We start from the raw sequence: 21,765 nt of genomic DNA, 5'->3' as shown, positions 1-21,765 counted from the left end.
CTAATATTGCGAAAATGATTTAAAATTTTCAGTTAATTTCATTCATTAGCATTTTTAATTTCATGCTATCTTTTTAATCATCCATCCATTCTCTGCCCACCCCAACCCCAAACTCTTATACACAGACACCAAGCAGAGTGTCTTTAAAAATCTGCTCTTACTGATGGCTCTGAATTCCTTCATTCAGTAATTATCAGTTGTGCATATACTATATACCAAGTACCTTTCTAAACCTTGGCAGTACTGAAGGAAACAAGACAGATAAGATTTCTGCTCACATGAAAGCTTGCATTCTAGTGGGAAGAGACAAGCAATAATTGAACAGGCAAATACACATACCAAAAAAATCAAGTCATTATATGCACTAAACAAAGAATTAAAATTGGGTGGTGGAAAAAGAATAAGTCAAGATGGCTGACTGAAGACATCAGACACCTGCTCTCTCCTGAAGGAAGAACCAAAATTATTAATAGATAATCTTATACCTCGAATAGAACATCTAGAAGAGAAGACTAGAGTCCTATACAGAACTCACAGGAAACATTCAAGGCACAGAAAGAGAAGGAAGCAAGCAGCCAGCTCGGCCAAGATTGGCCAGAAGCCCAGAGAGGCTCAGTATTGCAGAGAAAAGGGTAAATGAGAGAACTTAGGCAGTCCACATGCCTGCCACAGACTACTGCAATCCTAATCACATGAAAGCTTTTCTACCCTTATGAACTCTTAACATTAGCATGAGCAGTGATTTGAAGACCCTATAAAGGCATTGCACCAGCCAGGGAACTTGTGCTGGGTCACTCACCCTTCTAGACCTGAACAGGTACAGCAGGGTGCCATTTGAGGAGTGCAGCCATCACAGGACTGCATCTGACCCTGGTAACTACAGCCCTTGTATCTCCACGTCCTGAGAATTCCTGCTGACATTCCCCGGTGTCCACCCAGAGAGCTGCACTCACCCAGCCTGCACCACTCAAGACCCAGAGGGTCATCCTACCACTCCTACTTCCATCACCCACGCTACATGGGCCACCCAAGGACCCTAGAATCTGCTCGCCCACCCAGCCCACCACTGCTGCTACCAGCATATGTGCAAGCCACCTGGAGGCCCGAGAATCAGCTTGCTCGTAACTGCCAACACAATGGGGCACAAAGACAGGCACATTCATCCCACCATTGTCATGACTAGGGCCTGAAGACTGAGATCTACCTGGCTTCCCAGCTCCCAGCACAAATTTGCCACAGCTTCCACTAATAACTGCACCCTAACCCTCCAAGAAAATTATAGACAGCGCTAATTCTACTTACAGCCAAAGAAATAATATTACACACTACACTACTGCATATATCCAGAATCAAAGCCAAAGTGCCCTACCCAACCAATACCACAGATACTTCTTCAGGAAAAATGCCTCCCCTATGAAAGTAAATTCAAAAATAAGAAAAAGCGACTGTTAAACTGGATGGGCAGATATCAACATAAGGCCACAGGAAACATGAAAAAGCAAGAAAATATGACACCATCCAAGGAACACAGTAATTCTCCAGCAATAGATCTTACTCAAAAAGAAATTTTCAAAATACCAGATAAAGAATTCAAAATGCTGACTTTAAAGCAGCTCAGTGTGTTATAAGAGAAATCTGAGAAACAATACAAATACAATTCAGGATATGAATGAGAACATTACCAAAGAGATTTAAAAAATAAATAAATAAATAGAAATTCTGGAACTGAAGAATTCATTGAGGGAAATACAAAATACATTTGAAAGCTTCAACAATAGGCTAGATAAGGCAGAAGAAAATCTCAGAACTTGAAGACAGGACTTTTTCAAATAATCCAGTCAAACAAAAAAAATTTTGAAAGAATAAGAATGAACAAAGCCTTCATGACATATGAAACAACATAAAGTGATTGAATATTCAAATTGCCAGCATCCATGAGATCAAAGAGACAAAGGATTAGAAAGCCCATTTACAGAAATAATAGAAGAAAAATTTCCATTTATTACAAGAAATGTAGACATTCACATACAGGAAACTCAGTGATCCCTAGGAAGATACAATGCAGAAGGGTCTTTTCCATGGTACATTATAGTCAGAATATCTAAAGTAAAACTTAAAGAGCAAATCCTTAAAACTGCAAAAGAAAAGCATCTAGTTACTTACAAAAGGAACCCCATCAGGCTAACAGTGGATTTCTCAGCAGAAGCTTTACAGGCCGGAAGACAATGGGATGATATATTCAAAGTACAGAAAGAAAAACTGGCCAAGAATACTATATCCAGTAAAATTAACCTTTGTAAATGAAGGAGAAATAAAGTCTTTACAAGAGAAGCAAATGCTAAGGGAATTTGTTTGCTACCACTGCAGCCACAATAAATGCTCAAGGGAGTCCTAAACCTGAAAACAAAGGATGACATTTACCATCATGAAAACACACAAGAGTGTAAAATTCACTGGTTAAGCAATCACACAAAGAGAAGAAAGGACTAAAATGGTACCACTACAGAAATTCACCAAGCCACAACAATTAGTAAGAGAAAAGGACAGGAAAAAAGAATATGTAAAACAACCAGAAAACAATTAACAATATGACAGGAACAAACCTTCACATACCAGTAATAGCCTTGAACATAAATGGATTAAATTATCTAGTTAAAAAGATATATAATGACTGAATGGATTAGAAAAAGAAACCTGATCGAACTATATACTGCTTACAAGAAACTCACCTTAGCAGTCAACACATATAGAGTGAAAGTAAAGAGATGGAAAAAGATAATCCACACAACAAAAACCAAAAGTGAACAGGAATAGCTACCCTTTTATCAGATAAAACAGACTTTACATCAAGAACAAAAGGGGGAAAAAGACAAAGAAGATCATTATATAATGATAAAGGGATCAATCCAGCAAGAGGATATAACAGTTCTAAACAGGTGTGTACCCAACACTGGAACACCTGGATTTCTAAAATGACTAAATTTGAAGAGAGACACTACAATATAATACTAGTGGAGGACTTCAACGTCCCACTCTCAGCATTAAACATCATCTAGACAGAAAGTCAACAAAGACACTTTGCATTTAAACTGGACTTTAGACCAGATGGACCTAACAGAGCTACAGAATCTACTCAACTATAGAATATACATTCTTTTCATCGGAGCATGGAGCATTCTCTAGGATAGACCATATGTTAAGCCACAAAACAGGTCTCAACAAAAATTTTCTTTAGAGACAGGGTCTCACTTTGTCACCCAAGCTGGAGCACAGTGACATGGTCATGGCTCACTGCAGCCTTGAGTTCCCAAGCTCAAGCAATTCTCCTGCCTTAGCCTCCCAAGTAGCTGGGAGTACAGGCATGTGCCCCCAAGCCCAACTTTTTTTTTTTTAGAGACGAGTTTTTGCTTTGTTGTCCAGGCTGGTCTCAAACTCCTGGACTCAAGCAATCTGCTCACCTTGGCCTCCCAAAGTGCTGGAATTACAGGCATGAGCCACCGCACCCAGCCCAACAAATTTTTAAAAATTGAAATCATATCAGGTATCTTCTCAGACCACAATGGAATAAAACCAGAAATCAATACCAAGAGGAACTTAGAAACTATACAAATAAATGGAAATTAAACAACTCGCTCCCAAATAATCACTGGGTCAATGAAAAATTATAGTGGAAATTTTAAAAAACTTCTTGAAACAAATGAAAATGGAAACACAGCATACCAAAACCTGTGGGATATAGCAAAAGCAGTGCTAAGAAGTAAGTTTGGCCGGGCGCGGTGGCTCAAGCCTGTAATCCCAGCACTTTGGGAGGCCGAGACGGGCGGATCACGAGGTCAGGAGATCGAGACCATCCTGGCTAACACGGTGAAACCCCGTCTCTACTAAAAATACAAAAAAAAATTAGCTGGGCGAGGTGGCAGGCACCTGTAATCCCAGCTACTCGGGAGGCTGAGGCAGGAGAATGGCGTGAACCTGGGAGGCAGAGCTTGCAGTGAGCTGAGATCCGGCCACTGCACTCCAGCCTGGGCAACAGAGCGAGACTCCGTCTCAAAAAAAAAAAAAAGGTAAGTTTATAGGCCTGAGCGCCTGTAGCAACGACTGCCGCAGCGGCCCGGCGGGCTCGGTGGGCGGGGCTGCGGTGTGAGCAGGCGGCCCGGCTCCCCTCCTCCTGCGCCCGCCCCGCCACTGTGATTGGGTAGAAGTTGGCGCTGGCCAGATGGAAAAACTAATGATAGTCTCCAAATTCACCTCCATCTGTACCATGGGCGCCAATGCTTCAGCATTAGAAAAAGATTGGTCCAGAACAGTTTCCGGTCAATGAGCACTCTTTTGGATTAGTCAGTTTGGGGAATACCTGCTACTGCAATTCAGTTCTTCAAGCACTTTATTTTTGTCGTCCATTTCGGGAAAAAGTTCTTGCATATAAGAGTCAACCTAGGAAAAAGGAGATCCTTCTTACATGCTTAGCAGATTTCTTCCATAGCATAGCCACTCAGAAGAAAAAGGTTGGAGTAATACCTCCTAAGAAGTTCATCACAAGATTACAGAAAGAAAATGAGCTTTTTGACAACTGCATGCGACAAGATGCCCATGAGTTCTTAAATTACCTACTGAATGCAATTGCTGATATTTTACAAGGAGAGAGAAAGCAGGAAAAACAAAATGGTCGCCTACCTAATGGTAATATTAATAATGAAAATAATGACAGCACCCTAGACCCAACGTGGGTTCATGAGATTTTTTTCAGGGAACATTAACTAGTGAAACCAGATGTCTTACTTGTGAAACTAGTAAAGATGAAGATTTTTTAGAACTTTCTGTTAACGTGGAACAAAATACATCAATTACTCACTGCTTAAGGACTTTCAGCAACACAGAAACTCTATGCAGTGAATACAAGTATTACTGTGAAGAGTGTCACAGCAAACAGGAAGCACACAAACAGATGAAAGTTAAACTGCCCATGATTCCAGCTCTACACCTGAAGAAATTTAAATATATGGATCAGCTTCATCGATATACAAAACTCTCTTACCAGGTAGTTTTTCCTTTAAAACTTCATCTATTTAACACTTCAGGTGACACCACCAATCCAGACAGAATGTACAGCCTTGTTGCTGTTGTGGTTCACTGTGGAAGACTTATTTGTAGATTTGCTTCATATGAAAGTATGGAGGGTGTGTGCAGCCTCATTGTCAGCATTGGTCCTAATCGAGGCCATTATATTGCAACAGTTAAGAGTCATGATTTTTGGTTGTTGTTTGATGATGACATTGCAGAAAAAATAGATGTACAAGCTATTGAAGAAGTCTACGGGCTGACATCAGATATCTCAAAGAACTCTGAGTCTGGTTACATCCTTTTCTATCAGTCTCGGGCCTGAGGGGGAACCGTGATAAAGAGATACTTTCTGCCTCATTTCTTCTCTGGTTATTTTGGAAAGGATCAAGCACTGATTTTTCCAAGAAAAGAGAAATGCAGGAAGCTCAGGGGGCAGTAGCACACTTTGCACACGATAAAGCAAAGACGATGGATTGACAAGCCCTTCCCATCATGGTAGTTGATTTATTTGCTCAGGTATCATGCTGTCTGTACAGTTCCATTCAACAAGGAGGTGAAATCAGAGATACCAGCTCCTCTTGTAAAACAGCCTTCTAGTCATTGTCACGCGTTTTCTCTTTATTAATTGTACCAATAATGCTGTGAATTCCTTGGGGGTGCAGTAGAAAGAATCGGAATCTGTGCTGTATTGATAAGGAGATGATGTCGAACACACTGAATAAATTTGCCTGGTTCAGTGTGTATAGAAGCATATTCGGTGGTCTTTTCGAGAGTAAACCAGAAATACTTTTGGGCCCAACACTCGCAGTTGCCTTCCTGATGTAAAAACTAACATGCTAGATACAGTGTCAGGAAGACAAAGATGTTTTGCTTCTCTGAAGAAGCTTATAATAATATATGTAGGGAGCAATTGGTCAAAAGTGGCTTTTTGTTTCCCCAAGGGGAAAAACTGGCTTTGCAATCATAATTTTTTCCTTATTTATTTTACTTAAAACTGGTAGAGTCTAAGTATTATATGAAGTGCCCATGATTCTGTCAGTAAATTTGAGCATATTTTTATTAGTTAATGTCAGTTTAAGTAGTCCTTTTGTCTGTTTCTATTTTTAAGGTGAATTTTAAATTCTATCTGAAATCAGTAAGATATCTTGAGAAAAACTGCAATGAGAGGAGGTAAATATCCTTTTTCAGGAGGAACTGATATCTCTGGCCAAATCCTTTTATTTTGGTTTCTAAATCACTTATTTTCTTCAGCTTTAGTTTCATAAAATTAACAAACTATAAAGAAAAATTCCTGACCAGGCGCGGTGGCTCACGCCTGTAATCCCAACGCTTTAGGAGACCGAGGTGGGCAGATCACGAGGTCGGGAGATTGAGACCATCCTGGCTAACATGGTGAAACCCAGTCTCTACTAAAAATACAAAAAATTAGCCGGGCATGGTGGCACGCGCCTGTAATCCCAGCTATTTGGGAGGCTGAGGCGGGAGAATCACTGGAACCCAGGGGGTGGAGGTTGCAGTGAGCCAAGATCATGCCACTGCACTCCAGCCTGGGCAACAGAGCGAGACTCTGTCTCAAAAAAAAAACATTCTGTAATTGTTGGAATAATTAAAAATTCTGGTGCAGTGGTGGTATACCAATCTTTAGAATTCTTAAATATTCTAATGTTTCAAGTTGAGGTCATGCTTGGAAAAATCATGTCATAGCATTTATGTTATTTTCAGATGTCATTTTTTTACCCTGGAAAGAAGTAATAATGTTCATCATAACCCTAGCAGTCTGGATAGTGAGCTAAACAAACCCTTTGAAGATTAAATTTTAATCAAGTAGACTAGGAATACAAAAAACAAGTCCTTCCTCCTGTTCCCCCTACCTTTACAGATCCTACTGGAAGGGTGTTCAGAAATTAAAATTTGTGTTTGCTGAGACTTAATTCTGTTGGGGGTTTTAAGAAGTAATATATGTAACATAAAATGTATGCAAACTATTGCAGTTTTTTCGGACATTTTTCCATGCATCAGTAAGTTGTCTGACAGTAGCCAAATGTAACTTGCAGAAAATTATCCAAAGTTATATTCAGAATAATAGCAATCAGGCCTTGGATGTTCTTTATCAAACTCTTTTCAGGCAGTAAATTTTTTTTAAAAAAATCTGTCATTTTCTACAGTTCTTTTGCTAAAACTGTTGACTATGGAAAACAAACAACAAAAAGGAATATTTTAGTCTGCTGCTGTTATTAACATTTATTATCGGTATCTTTTGGCTCAGGAAATGACTTCACCTATTTGTTCCATAAGCAGACCTTTAACAGGGTGACTTAGGTAATTGGGCTGCTTAAACAGATGTGCTGGGAGAAAATTATAATATTTAGTATTTGTGGCCAGGCGTGGTGGCTCACGCCTGTAATCCCAGCACTTTGGGAGGCCGAGGCAGGCGGATGACCAGGTCAGGAGATCGAGACCACCTGGGCTAACAAGGTGAAACCCCGTCTCTACTAAAAATACAAAAAATTAGCTGGGCGTGGTGGCAGGCGCCTGTAATTCCAGCTACTCGGGAGGTTGAAGCAGGAGAATGGCGTGAACCCGGGAAGCGGAGCTTGCAGTGAGCCGAGATTGCACCACTGCACTCCAGCCTGGGCGACAGAGTGAGACTCCGTCTCAAAAAAAAAAAAATTAGTGTTTGTGCTAAATATCGAAAGTATTTTGACAAGTTTCTCTTAAGATAGTTTATAAAGCCTTATCCTGGCTAGAGATGTTTTGTACAAATTATATATAGCCTGCCCGATCTACCAATACGACACAGAGAATCACAATCAACCATGTGGGGAAAGTCAGGGCAGTAGAAGTGGAGGTACGCTTTTTATTTTAAGGGCTTAAACCAAATTGTCTTGAAATTAAAGCTGTATTTCTGCAGCTTTCAGTGCAGAGAAAAAGAAGAAAGTGAAGCTGTGTCAGTTTTAACATTAGCTACATCACAACATGTTTAAGAAAGATAGATGAAGTCATTTGCATAAAGGTACAGCATCGAAATACTATGTTGTGTTTGTTTTTACATTTTTGCATTTAAAAAAACGTGCAGTAAAAGCCAAGTTAAATTTCATATTAAAGCAAGTTCTAGTATATGTATTGAGTTCCTGGTAGTCACATACTTTGTTCACATCACACCATACTTCATAGTATGATTTGTCAGGGCAGGGACTGTGGAGTGACAGTTTTACATTTACTTTTTCTTCTTAATGCAGCTGGATCTAAGTAAAATGTTTTGAAGTTTATCAAAAACTCAATATACTTGTAAAACATATAGGGTCAGGGTTAGGGAAAAAAATACAGGTATAGTAAGAAAAGTGACCCATGAAGAAAGCATTGTGTGGCTGTATGTTGGTTGTGATTAAAATGAGGGACTGGTTTAAGTTGTAAATGGTGGCTGATTGCTATGTAACTATGTACATGATTGTTGGGATGGCTGTCCCATATTTTGTATATTGAAATAAATTCTATAAATTATTTTAACTAAAAGTAAATATTCTAAATTAAATCCCACTTCTTAAGTCACATGGCTTCTGTCTTGGAAATTTTACCTTTAAAAGATTATTTAAGACAGGAACCAGGAGGCTTGGGAATAGGGAAAGAAGGAAATGTTGTATTATATGGGTCTTGTGGCCTCTAACCATCAGTATAGGGTTTTTTCTTTCCTTGATGGCAGTAGAAAGACCTCATTTTCATAACATAACTACTCTTGATACTTTCCTTAAAAACACTTTTTATTAAAGATTCTATCATGAGGTATTTGGGAGCTGAGAAGCTAAAGCGCTCGTGTCCTGGCTCTTCAGTAAATTTAACTGTGTGACCTTGGGCAAGTCACTTAACTTCTCTGTGCTTCAGTCTCCCTGTCTTTTAAAATGGGAGTAATACCTACTCGTAGGGTTATTGTGGGGATTCATTAGAGATAATGTCTGTAAAGCATTTAAGGTTCTTGAAGAAGGCTCTATGTAGATACAAAATAATATCTATTAAAGTTGGTTTATTTGTGGAAAAAAAGAAGGAAGTTTATAGCAATAAATGCTAATATCCAAAAAAGTGGAAAGATTACAAATTAACAATCTCACAGTGCACCTCAGGGAGCTAGAAAAGCAAGGAAAAACCAAACCCAAAATTACCAATAGAAAAGAAATAGTAAAGATCAGAGCAGAACTAAATGAAATAGAGACTAAGAAATAAAAAATACAAAGGATCAACACAACAAAAAGTTGGTTCTTCTTCAAAAAGGTAAACAAAATAGGTAAACCACTAGCTAGACTAACCAAGAAAAGACCCAAATTAAATCAGAAATGAAAAAGGAGATGTTACAACTGATACCACAGAAATATGAAAGATCATCAGAGACTGTTGTGAACAACGATATGCTCACCAACTAGAAAGCCTAGAAAAAATTGGATAAGTTCCTGGAAACATACAAGGTTCTGAGATTGAACCAGGAAGAAATAGAAGACCTGAACAGACCAGTAACAGCTAGTGAGATCAAATCAGTAATTTAAAAAAAAAAAAAAAACCCAGCAAAAAAAAACTCAAGACCAGATGGATTCAAATCCAGACGTACAAACATACAAAACCAAATATACAAAGAAGAACTAATACCAGTCCTCCTGAAACTGTTCCAAAAAATTGAGGAGGAGGGAACTCTCCCTAACCCATTCTGTGAGGACACTATCACCCTGATACCAATATCAGACAAGGATGCAACAAAAAAAGAAAACTACAGGCCAGTATGAACATAGGTGCAGAAATCCTCAACAAAATGCTAGCTAATCAAAGCCAACAGCATATCCAAAAGATCATACACAATGATCAAGTGAGATTTATCCCAGGAATGCAATGTTAATTCAACGTACACAAATCATTAAATGTGATACATCACATCAACAAAATTAAGGACAAAAACCCGTATCAACATCTGAATAGATGCAGAAAAACTGTTTGATAAAATTCAGCATCCTTCATGATAAAAACCCTCAACAAACTAGGCATAGAAGGAACATACCTCAAACCAATAAAGGCCACGTATGACAAACCCACAGCCAAAATCATACTGAATGGGGAAAAGTTGAAAGCATTCCCTTCAAGAACTGAAACAAGACAAGGATTCCCATTTTCACCACTCTTATTCAACATAGTACTAAAAGTCCTAGCCAGAGCAGTGAGGCAAGAGAAGAAATAAAAGGCATCTGGATTGGAAAAGTGAAAGTCAAATTGTCCTTCTTTGCTGATGATAGATCTTATATCCAGAAAACCTAAAGATTTCAAGAAACTTAGATTTGATAAATGAATGCACAAAAGTTACAGGATAGAAAATCATTGTACAAAAACCAATAGTATTTCTATATACCAATAATGATCTGAGAATGAAATCAAGTAGGCAATGCCATTTACAATAGCTATAAAATACCTAGGAAGCCAGGCACGGTGGCTCACGCCTGTAATCCCAACACTTTGGGAAGCTGAGGTGGGCAGATCACCCGAGGTCGGGAGTTCGAGACCAGCCTGACCAACATGGAGAAACCCCATCTCTACTAAAAATACAAAATTAGCCAGGCATGGTGGCGCATTCCTGTAATCCCAGTTACTCAGGAGGCTGAGGCAGGAGAATCGCTTGAACCCAGGAAACGGAGGTTGCATTGAGCCGAGATCACTCCATTGCACTCCAGCCTTGGCAACAAGAGAAAAACTCCATCTCAAAAATAAAAAAAATAAAAAATAAATATATACACATACACACACACCCCTAGGAATGCATTTAACCAAGAAGGTGAAAGATCTGTACAAGGAAAACTACAAAACACTGATGAAAGAAGTTGAAGATGACACAAATAAATGGAAAAACATCCTATGCTCATGGATCAGAAGAATTAATATTTTTAAAATGACCATATTGCCCAAAGCAGTGTATAGATTCGATGCAATCCCTATCAAAATGCCATCCTTCTTCACAGAATTTTTTTTTAAATTGTACAATTCATATGGAACCATAAAAGAGCCTGAAGAGCCAAAGTAATCTTGACCAACCAGAACTAAGCTTGTAGGCATTGCATTACCTGACTTCAAAATATATTACAAGGCTATAGTAACCAAAGCAACATGATACTGGTATGAAAATAGACACATAGACCAATGGAACAGAATAGAGAGCCCAGAAATCAAGTCACGTACTTACAGCCAACTGATCTTCAACAAAGCTGACAAGCATACACAATGGGGAAAGGACAGTCTCTCCAATAAAATGGTGCTGGAAAAATTGGATAGCCGTATGCAGAAGAATGAAACTGGACCCCTGTCTCACCATATATAAAAATCAACTCAAAATGGATTAAAGACTTAAAGCCCAAAACTGTTTAAAAAAAAAAAATAAATACTGGAAGAAAACCTAGGGAAAACTCTTCTGAACATTGATCTAGGCAAAAAATTTATGACAAAGACCTCAAAAATACAGCAACAAAAACAAAAATTAGACAAATGGGACTTCATTAAACTAAAAACTTCTGAATCACAAAAGAAATAACCAACAGAGTAAACAGACAATCTGTTGAATGGAAGAGAATATTTATAAACTATTCATCTAACAGGAGACTAATATCCAGAATATATAAGGAACTCAATTCAATAGGAAAAAACAAATAATTCCCTTTAAAACTGGGCAAATGACATGAATAGACATTTCTCAAAAGAAGATACACAAACAGCCAAGATGTATGTGAAAAAATGTTCAACATCACTAATCATCAGTGAAATGCAAATCAAAACCACAGTGAGATACCATCTTACCCCTGTGAGAATGGCTATTATTAAAAAGGCAAAAAAGAACAGATGTTGTCAAGGATGCAGAGAAAAGGAAACTCGTACACTGTTGGTGGGAATGTAAACTAATACAGCCACTATGGAAAGCAGTATGGAGATTTCTCAAAAAACTAAAAATAGAATTACTATTCAATCCAGCAGTCCTACTACTGGGAGTATACTCAAAGGAAAATAAGTCAGTATATCACAGGGATGCCTCACTCATATGTTTATTACATCAGTATTCGCAGTAGCAAAGACATAGAATCAACCTAAGTATCTATCAATAGATGAATGGATAAAGAAAATGTGAATATATACACAATGGAATACTGTTCAGCCATAAAAAGAATGAAATAATGTCTTTTGTAGCAACATAAATGGAACTGGAGGTCTTTATCTTAACTGAAATAAACCAGGCAAAGACAGACAGATACCACATGTTCTCATTCATATGTGGGAGCTCAAAAATTTAATCACATGGAGGTAGAGAATGGAAAGATAGATAACAAGGTTCAGACATGGTGGCTCACGCCTGTAATCCCGGCACTTTGGGAGGCTGAGGTCAGTGGATCACTTGAGGTTAGGAGTTTGAGACCAGCCTGGCCAACATGGTGAAACCCATCTCTACTAAAAGTACAAAAATTAACTGGGTGTGATGGCGGACGCCTGTAATCCCAGGTACTCAGGAGGCTGCAGCAGAATGGCTTGAACCTGGGAGGTGGAGGTTGTGATGAACCAAGATTGCGCCACTGCACTCCAGCCTGGGCAACAGAGCGAGACTCTGACTCAAAAATAAATAAATAAATAAATAAATACAAAAATTAGGTGGGGCACAGTGGCTCACACCTGTAATCCCAGCACTTTGGGAGGCCCAGGTGGGCAGATCATTTGAGGTCAGGAGACCAGCCTGGCCAACATAGTGAAACCCTGTCTCTACTAAAAATACAAAAATGAGTCAGGCATGGTGGCAGGCACTTGTAATCCCAGCTACTCAGGAGGCTGAGGCAGGAGAATCACTTGAACTCGGGAGGCAGAGGTTGCAGTAAGCCAAGATCATGCCACTGCACTCCAGCCTGGGTGACACAGTGAGACTCCGTCTCAAAAAAAAAAAAAAAAAAAAAGAAATTATCTGGGCATGGTGGCACACACACCTGTGGTGGCAGCTACTCAGGAGGCTGAAGTAAGAATAGCTTGAACCCAGGAGGCAGAGATTGCAGTGAGCCAAGATCACTGCATTTCACCCTGGGCAACAGAGCAAGACTCTGTCTCAAAAAAAAAAAAGAAACAGATAGATAACAGAGACAAAAGGGTGAGTGAGGGGCAAGGGAAAGGATGAAGAGAAGTAGGTTTAAAGGTACAAACATGGCAAGATGGAAGGAATAAATTCAATGTTTGATAGCAGAGTAGGGTGACTATAGTTAACAAAAATGTAGTCAGGTGACAGCCTAAGTACCATATATTGATCAGAAAGCGTTATATACGTATAACAAAACTTCACATGTACCCTATAAATTTGTGACAAATTTAAAAAACAAAGTGGGGTGTTGGATAGAGAGTGTCTAAATGTAGCTATTTTAGAACTGATGGAGGAAGGCCTTTAAGATTAGTCATAGCAGGGATAGGTGCATTTCAGGCAGAAGTAAAGGGTAGGCTAAAAGCCTAAACAAGGAAAGGTAAGGGCAAGCAGAAAGAAAGTTGAACCAACTAGGAATGACTAGATCATTTCCCATGAAGTTCATTATTAATAAAACTTATATAAAGAATAAAAGAGGATATGTTGTTATTTTGAACACATTATTGAATTGGATGTCATGTGGTATGAATGTAATATGGGAGTGACACATTTAGGAAATATTTAGAACTTAGAGATTTCACACATTAGTTTCACCCCCCACCCAAAAAAAAAAAAAAAAAAAAAAAAAAAGGACAAAACACCTAAAGAGAGAAGAGAGCTTTGGTGTTTAGGGATTGAAGTAGCCAGGAAAACAAATGTGTTGGGTGCTGTGTTACAGTTTTTGCACACTTAATGCCAAACCTTACAAAGCAGGTAATATTAATCACATTTTACAGAGGCACACCTGAAGCTCAAGAAGTCAAACATCTAGGAAATAATAGATTCAAACCTAAACTCACCTATTTCCAAAACCACTTCCCCACCCAAATAGACCTTTTGTCTCTGAAATTGCCCTTCAGACTATATTTTTCTAAGACCTTCATTCTCCTTTGTGTTGTAGTGACAAGTTTTGAGCTGAAGGCAGATTTCAACTCAGCCTCATTCTTCCTGACTCTCAGTTAAGCAATTCTTTCCTATACAGTTAACTTTTCAGCACAGCTTTCAATGATGGGTCTTAGTGAGCAGTGGGCTATTAATGATGCATGTGCTTCCTGTGGAGACTGGTTCCAGGAGAAGAGGAGCACCTGATTGTTTTCAGTGCCACACAACAAGTTGCTAGAGAGGACAAAATGCCTATTAGGCTTAAAAATTATTTCCAAAATTACAGATGTAATCCCTTTTAAAATATTTTGAACACCAAGAACTAGGACAAAATATGAAAATTCATGACTTCTGCCTATGTTTTTAGTCTGGAAAGTATCATTATTTGAATCTCACATAGTATCTTGAGCTGCAAATAAAGAAAACCAATAGTTATACATAGTCTTCAGCACCATTCATTCTGTTTTTGACCAAATGCCCTGTAATCCTTATGATTCCACACTTTAAAATCTACCCTGAAATAACATTTATCTTTTTCAAAGTACTCAACCATAAATCAACCATAATGGAAGCTCTTCTTGCTTTTATTGCAAGGATATATGCTGCAATCTTCGTGTCTAAAGTGTTTACCTGGCTTTTTCACAGCTGACTCAGTAGATTGGAACCTTTTAATGCAACCTGCATGGCATGTGGTCACCAAATCTATGTGAAGTCTTTATAATTTTTATATGATTGATAGCATATTGCTTTTCACTGGTGAGGGGAACCATATCTGCTTCCTGCTTATCTTTGTAGATGTAGGGTTACTTAATCCATGTACTTTCATGATTGGTACTTGAAATGTAGAAATATGAAGGAAAAGAGAAAAGCAACCAGGCTCAACAAGTCTGTGTTTGACTTTTAGGCCCAGACATTTTCCACTTATATTATGCTACATCCCAGAGTTGTAAAACCAAAGCTCCCTTTTCTGCAAAGTAACCCAGTTAATATGGAGAGATGAAGAATAAATTAACTAATTAATTAGTTATTTGATTAATCAAATGCCATGTCTTTAGGAGGGAAACTCTATTTTTGGCTTTCATTATTTTTAATTGACACATGATAATTTCATATATTTATGGAGTACCATGTGATATTTGATATAGGTATACACTGTGTAATGACCATTTAGGGTATCCATCACTGCAAACATTTATCATTTCTTTGTGTTGAGAACATTCAAAATCTGCTCTTTTAGCTACTTGAAAATATATAACCAGTTGTTCATTATAGTCACCTTATTAGTGCTACAGAACAGTACAACTTAATCCTCTTATCTGGCTATACTTTTGTATCCATTAACCAACCTTTGGAAAAGCTCCTTTCTTAAAAGCTTTGTAATTCCACAGTTTTCCAGAACTATAGTCCACGGCTGTCTTTAAGACCTCCATTCAACTCCTCATCCCTCATGATCCTATATTAGATACCGTTTTCCTCTGTGTTAAATGCATATGACTGTACTTCAAAACTTGCCCCAAAACTTCCCTCTTTCTATTTTTCATGACATTTCTCTCTAAAATGATAAATGTGAGCTTTTAAACTGTAGTGTTTTATCAATGCTGGGCATTATTACTAAACACAACTCAAGACTTTCTTCTAAGAAAACTTTCTGAGGTTACCTTTAGCTACGCATTCTTTAATTAATTCTGCTGATATTTCACCTGTAATCTATGTCAGACGTACATATGTCTCAGAACCTCAGAGATGAATAAGATGAATGAGAAACTACTCCCTTAGGAATTTTATAATCTGCTTCCCAACCCTACTCTCTAAGTCTACTTCTCCTCTTCTGAGTCTACCTATTCACCATTTTAATTGTTGCTCTTGTTAACTGTTTCTCTTACTAATCATGAACTCCCAGGGATCATGTGCAAATGTTGTCGGTAGCCAAAAAATGTGGGTGGTGTCATGCTGATTCAAAACCATGGACTTCTGATAAGCAACTTAATCTCTAAGCTTCAGTTTTCTCATTTAAAATGCAAATTATACTTACTATACAAAGTAGTTGTTACAAGTAAATGAGTTAATAATTTTAGTGTACAAAGGAGATAATAAATGGTTGCTCTGTCATGTCACTTACTTGTCAATAACAGCTCCATTAACCTTTCATATTAAATATAAATGTTACACTCTGCTATTGGATGCCCTCAAGTAAGATCCTCCACCTGCTCTGTCAGCCTTCTCTTACATATCCTCTACACATTCTCCCTCTGAAATCAAAAGTTCTACTTCTTGAATATACCCTTCTCTTTTTACCATGAGGCAAACCAGTAGTTACTGCCATGTTTTGAGTGCCCATTGTGATTTAAGAAGGCGTTCTAGCCTGGGCCTGGTAGCACATGTCTATAATCCCAGCAGTTTGGGAGGCTGAGGCTAGCAGATCGCTTGAGCCCAGGAGTTCAAGGCCAACCTGAGCAACTTGCAAAACCCTACTTCTACAAAAAATACAAAAAGTAGCCAGGCATGGTGGTGCACACCTACACTCCCAGCTACTTGGGAGGCTGAGGTGGGAGGATCAGTTGAGCTCAGGAGGTCAAGGCTGCAGTGAGCCAAGATCACACCACTGCACTCTAGCCTTGGTGACAGAGTGAGAACCTATCTCAACAACAACAAAAAGGTGTTTGGTGCTTACATATATTTTTGCTTATTGCCTAGTTTTAATGTAGTGGTTAAGAATACAGATCCAGAAAAAACAAATGTCGTATGTTCCCATTGATAAGTGGGAGCTAAGCTATGAGAACGCAAAGGCATGAGAATGATACAGTGGACTTTGGGGACTCAGGTAGAAGGAAGGTAGGTGGGGTGAAGGATAAAAGACTACATAATGGGTAGAGTATACATTGCTTGGGTGACGGGTACACCAGAATCTCAGAAACTACCACTAAGGGACTTATTCATGTAACCAAAAACCACCTATTCCCCAAAAATTACTGAAACAAAAAAATAAAAAATACAATAAAATTTTCAAAAAGAGTACAGATCCAGAGTCCAACTTCTTGTTTATTTTCATACCTTGGCTGTGCAATCTTCTAGCTGTGTGACAATGGACAAGTCACCTAAGCTCCCTAAAATTCAGTGTCCTCATCTGTAAATAGAAATAATAACAGTAACTATTATAGTGCTGTGTGAGAATTAAAAATAATAACTTATGTAAAGCAGTTAACACAGTAACTCATAGTAAGCTCTTAATAAATGTCAGCTGTTTTTATTACTAATGAACTTCTTGTCATTGTCTTCTCATTCAACTCTGCAAGGTCTTTTATAAATGGTGAAAAAAAGTGAAGTAGCTCTTTCAGATCAGCAACACAGCAAGTAATTGGCAAAGATGGGACTTGAAACCAGAACTGTGTGGTTCCAAAATCCCACCACATTGTTGCCTTGTGCTAATCCCTCTACCTGAAAAGTATCCTTCCTTATGTCTAATTGGAATAATCTTTTGAAACCCATATCAGGTGCTGCCTTCTTCACCAAACTCTCCTTGATCCCCATCTAAATATGATCCCTCCCGCAAAATCCTCAATTTGTCATTTTTACACAGCATTATGCTACAGTGACTTGCACACTAAACCGTGAGTTCTTTGACACCAGAATGAGGTTAGAACACTGTTTCCTGTAAAACAGAGCACTTTGCACTAAGTAGATACTTACACTTTGCACTAAGTAGATACTTAATAAACAGTCACTTGAACTGAAAAGAGGTTGTTAAGGTCGCAGATGGGAAAATCTGCCTATTCAATCCAGGAATCATTTATTTATGTGTCTCTAGGCCAGACCCTATAATAGACACTGGATTCAAAGAGTTATATAAGACAAATTCCTGGCCGGGTACGGTGGCTCACACCTGTAATCCCAGTACTTTGGGAGGCCGAGGTGGGTGAATCACCTGAGGTCAGGAGTTCAAGATCAGTCTGGCCAACATGGAGAAACCCCATCTCTACTAGAAATACAAAAATTAGCCGGGTGTGGTGGCGTGCACCTATAATCTCAGCTACTCAGGAGGCTGAAGCAGGAGAATCACTTAAACCCAGGAGGCGGAGGTTGCAGTGAGCCGAGATCACGCCATTGCACTCTAGCCTGGGTGACAATAATGAAACTCTGTCTCAAAAAAACAAATTCCTGCCCTCAAAGAACTTGCAATTTGATAAAAGCACTTTGAAATCAGAAAGTAATTATTTTTAATGGAGCCATTATGTAATCAAATGGAGCAAAACCTTAAGTAATGCAAATGAATTCTTATTTACTATTTGTACAGATACAGTTGTCTCCTCCAGCTGCTGTACCAGTTTAGACTACATCGTCACCTACCTCTTCAGGCACATAGCAAAAGAGGGCAAGAAGCCACTTCGATGCAGAGAGGCTACCCAGGCTGGCCAGAGACTATTACATTTTATGCAGCAAAACCCAGATGTCCTGCAGCAGGTAACGGGTGGTTGATCACCTGGCTTATGAAACGAATGTTCCCAGAAGCCATACCTGGCCCTGAATTTATCTTAGAGCAGCCGGTCTTGCCAAGACTTTTTACACTGGTTAAAAATATATAGATATATGTGTATATGTGTGTGTATACATATATGTATATATATAATAATATAAATGCATACATATATAAATACATATATATGTATGTGTCTGTATATATTATATAGTCTGGGAGTATTTTCCCTGAAAGTGGGGAAAAAACACAGGCCTTAGGATTGCCTACCCTCAAGAAATACCTGGGTTGTTCATCTCACCTCAGTGGAGCAAGAATTCAAAAAGAGGATAGTTTTTCCAGAGGCCTGAGAAAAATTAGACAAAACTGGAACTGGAAACAGTCAGCCCCTGATTTCTCTCCTGGTGTCTCTGATAATGTCATCTTAAGTTTGCCTTATGAATACTCCAGTATATTGGGAAACTGCAATTTGCTGGACTCCTGGTGTATGCCAGGCAGCTTGCTAGGAATTTCATTCATCATACCATAGTTGTTATTTTTGCCATTTTAAAATGAGAAATCTTGGTTCAGATGGGTTAGGTAAATTGTTCAATAACATCTAACTAATAAGTAATAAAGCCACAATTTGTTTATTTTCTAATGTATTTTCTAAGTAGCTAATGGGTTAGGTCCAAGTTTAATACCATTTTAAAAAACTCGCTTGTGCAAATAACAGTAACGGCATGCATAAGAAATGAATATTGCAAGGTGCAGTACCTGTAGTACCAGCTGCTCCAGAGGCAGAGGCAGGAGGATTGCTTGAGCCCAGAAGTTCAAGACCAGCCTGGGCAACATAGCAAGACCCCATCTCTAAATAAGAAGATTTAGGCTGAGCACGGTGGTCACGCCTGTAATCCCAGCACTTTGGGAGGCCAAGGCAGGCAGATCATGAGTTCAGGAGTTCAAGACCAGCCTGACTGATATGGTGAAACCCCGTCTTTACTAAAAATACAAAAATTAGCCAGGCGTGGTGGCACACACCTGTAGTCCCAGCTAGTCGGGAGGCTGAGGCAGAAGAATTGCTTGAACCCGGGAGGCAGAGGTTGCAGTGAGCCGAGATCACGCAACTGCATTCCAGCCTGGCGAGAGAGCGAGACTCCATCTCAAAAAAAAAAAAAAAAGAAAATTTAAAAAAAATTTTTTTAAATGTACATGCCAAAAATATTTCAAAAAGAACAATACCATTTTTTATGGCTATGCCATCACTATATTTTCCTTTCTTTCTTTTTTTTTTTTTTTTTTTTTTTTTGTAGAGAAGGGGTTTTGCCACGTTGCCAGGCTAGTTTTGAACTCCTGAGCACAAACCGTCCTCCCACCTCAGCCTCCCAAGGTGCTGGGATTACAGGTGTGAGCCACTGCACCTAGCCCCATCACTATATTTTCTAATTCTACTAAATGTGGAAAGTATCTTCATCCTGTTTTCAGTTGTTTTCTTTTGCCAAATTACATCCATAATAGTTTGTAATTTGCAAATGTAAACACGTCAATAGTGTGTGGCTGTATGACCGTTAGGGAGCAAATAAGTTGCCTGCAATCATCAGAAAATGTCGGCCGGGTGCAGTGGCTCACGCCTGTAATATCAGCACTTTGGGAGGCCAAGGCAGGTGGATCATGAGGTGAGGAGTTCGAGACCAGCCTGGCCAATATGGTGAAACCCTGTCTCTACTAAAAATACAAAAATTAGCTGGGCATGGTGGTGTGTGCCTGTATTCCCAGCTATGTGGGAGGCTGAGGCAGGAGAATTGCTTGAACCTGGGAAGCAGAGGTTGCAGTGAGCGAGATCACACTACTGCACTCCGGCCTGGCAACAGAGCGAGCGTCCATCTCAAAAAAAAAGAAAAAGAAAAAATGTCACTCTATATCAGTAAATGATGAAAACAGAATGAGACAACTGTGAAAGAGGGTGCCTTCCTGGCTGTCAGTTTTTGCTAATATTTAAATGAAATTATGTAAACTTTATTTGTGGTGATGTTTCAGTTAACCAGTTATTTTCCAGGGATAATGGGTGTCATTCATATTTTGTGTAACTAGGCAAAGGGCTGTAGACCTATAATTATTTGGTGTGACCCTGGAACTGTTACAACGTGTTGGTAATGTAAAGGAAAAAGGAAGGTATCTCACATTTAGTGAGAATTTATTATGTGCCAGGTGCAAGAGCTGTTAAGATTCCTAAGACATAATTTATCTCCTTACAAAATTTCTTGCCATGGGACAAAGAGACAAGTAACTCACCAGTTATTTGATAATTTAATTAACATAGTGATGACAAAGAAAGTGAAATATAAGGGGAGGGAGTATTGTCAGAGAAGTCTCCTCATTTAGACCCCACAACAACCCCGAAAAGTGGGTATCAGCATCCCCATTTTACAGATGAATAAACTGAGGTACAGAGAGATCAGCTGGAAAGTGGTAGAGCTGGAATTTGAAGCAAGGTCTGTTTGACTCAAAAGCCCAAGTCCTTACTACTCACACAATTGATATTCAAGGTGAAGATAATATCTCTGCTTCACCTGGAGTGGCTTTTCAAAATACACGTGCTCTCAAAATGTCAGTGCGTCTCTCCTCCCTCCCCAACCCACCCAAATGCAGTAGCCACTGGCACTGGTGGGACTGTATCACAGCACTCGTGTTTTACATGGAGAAGGTTGAGGATCACTGACTTAGAGCATGTCCCCACCAAAAATATATATATATATTCATGGATTGGCCAGGAATCAGACCCAGCCTTTACCCCACCATGGCAAGGGACAAGTCTGCCACCATATCACTCCTACCAGCGCTCAGCCATAATCACAGTATTCTCCCATAAACTTTGGCAGAAACTTTTAAGTTGGTAGAAAATTTTAGCAAAAATCAATAGACTATGGCCCTAGACAAAATACCATATCAGATTTTGCAAAGCAAGTAATGTGGTTGAGCAGGAGACAAATCAAGTTTGTCTTTACTCAGAATTAGCATGCATTTGTTGGTTTAAGTAATTTCTGTGTGTTAATAATACTTGGTAATCCTTCACTTTATAGCATATGAGTAAGTAGTGATATATCTTTATTAACAGTGGAATACATTCTATTTATTTGGAATGTAGGCTTTCAGATAGCATTTTAAATATTAATGACTGGGCTCTGGTAGTCAGCATAAATATGATTTGCAT

General features: G+C 38.8%; 1 protein-coding gene and 1 pseudogene across 1 annotated transcript in view; both read left to right on the top strand.

The window, feature by feature from the left end:
- The window catches only part of RANBP17 (RAN binding protein 17), a 431,565-nt gene that overhangs the window by 378,898 nt on the left and 30,902 nt on the right, over positions 1-21,765 (top strand). Inside the window, exon 25 of the mRNA XM_050794341.1 lies at positions 18,396-18,562. Within this exon, the coding sequence (XP_050650298.1) occupies positions 18,396-18,562 (167 nt within the window). The remainder of the gene's footprint in view (positions 1-18,395; positions 18,563-21,765) is intronic.
- On the top strand, positions 4,217-5,664 carry LOC126956976 (ubiquitin carboxyl-terminal hydrolase 12-like; annotated as a pseudogene).

Source organism: Macaca thibetana, chromosome 6 (assembly GCF_024542745.1).
Source record: "Macaca thibetana thibetana isolate TM-01 chromosome 6, ASM2454274v1, whole genome shotgun sequence".
Taxonomy (NCBI): domain Eukaryota; kingdom Metazoa; phylum Chordata; class Mammalia; order Primates; family Cercopithecidae; genus Macaca; species Macaca thibetana.
The sequence above is the reverse complement of the archived record's forward strand: the minus strand, read 5'-3'. Positions and strand labels throughout refer to the sequence as shown.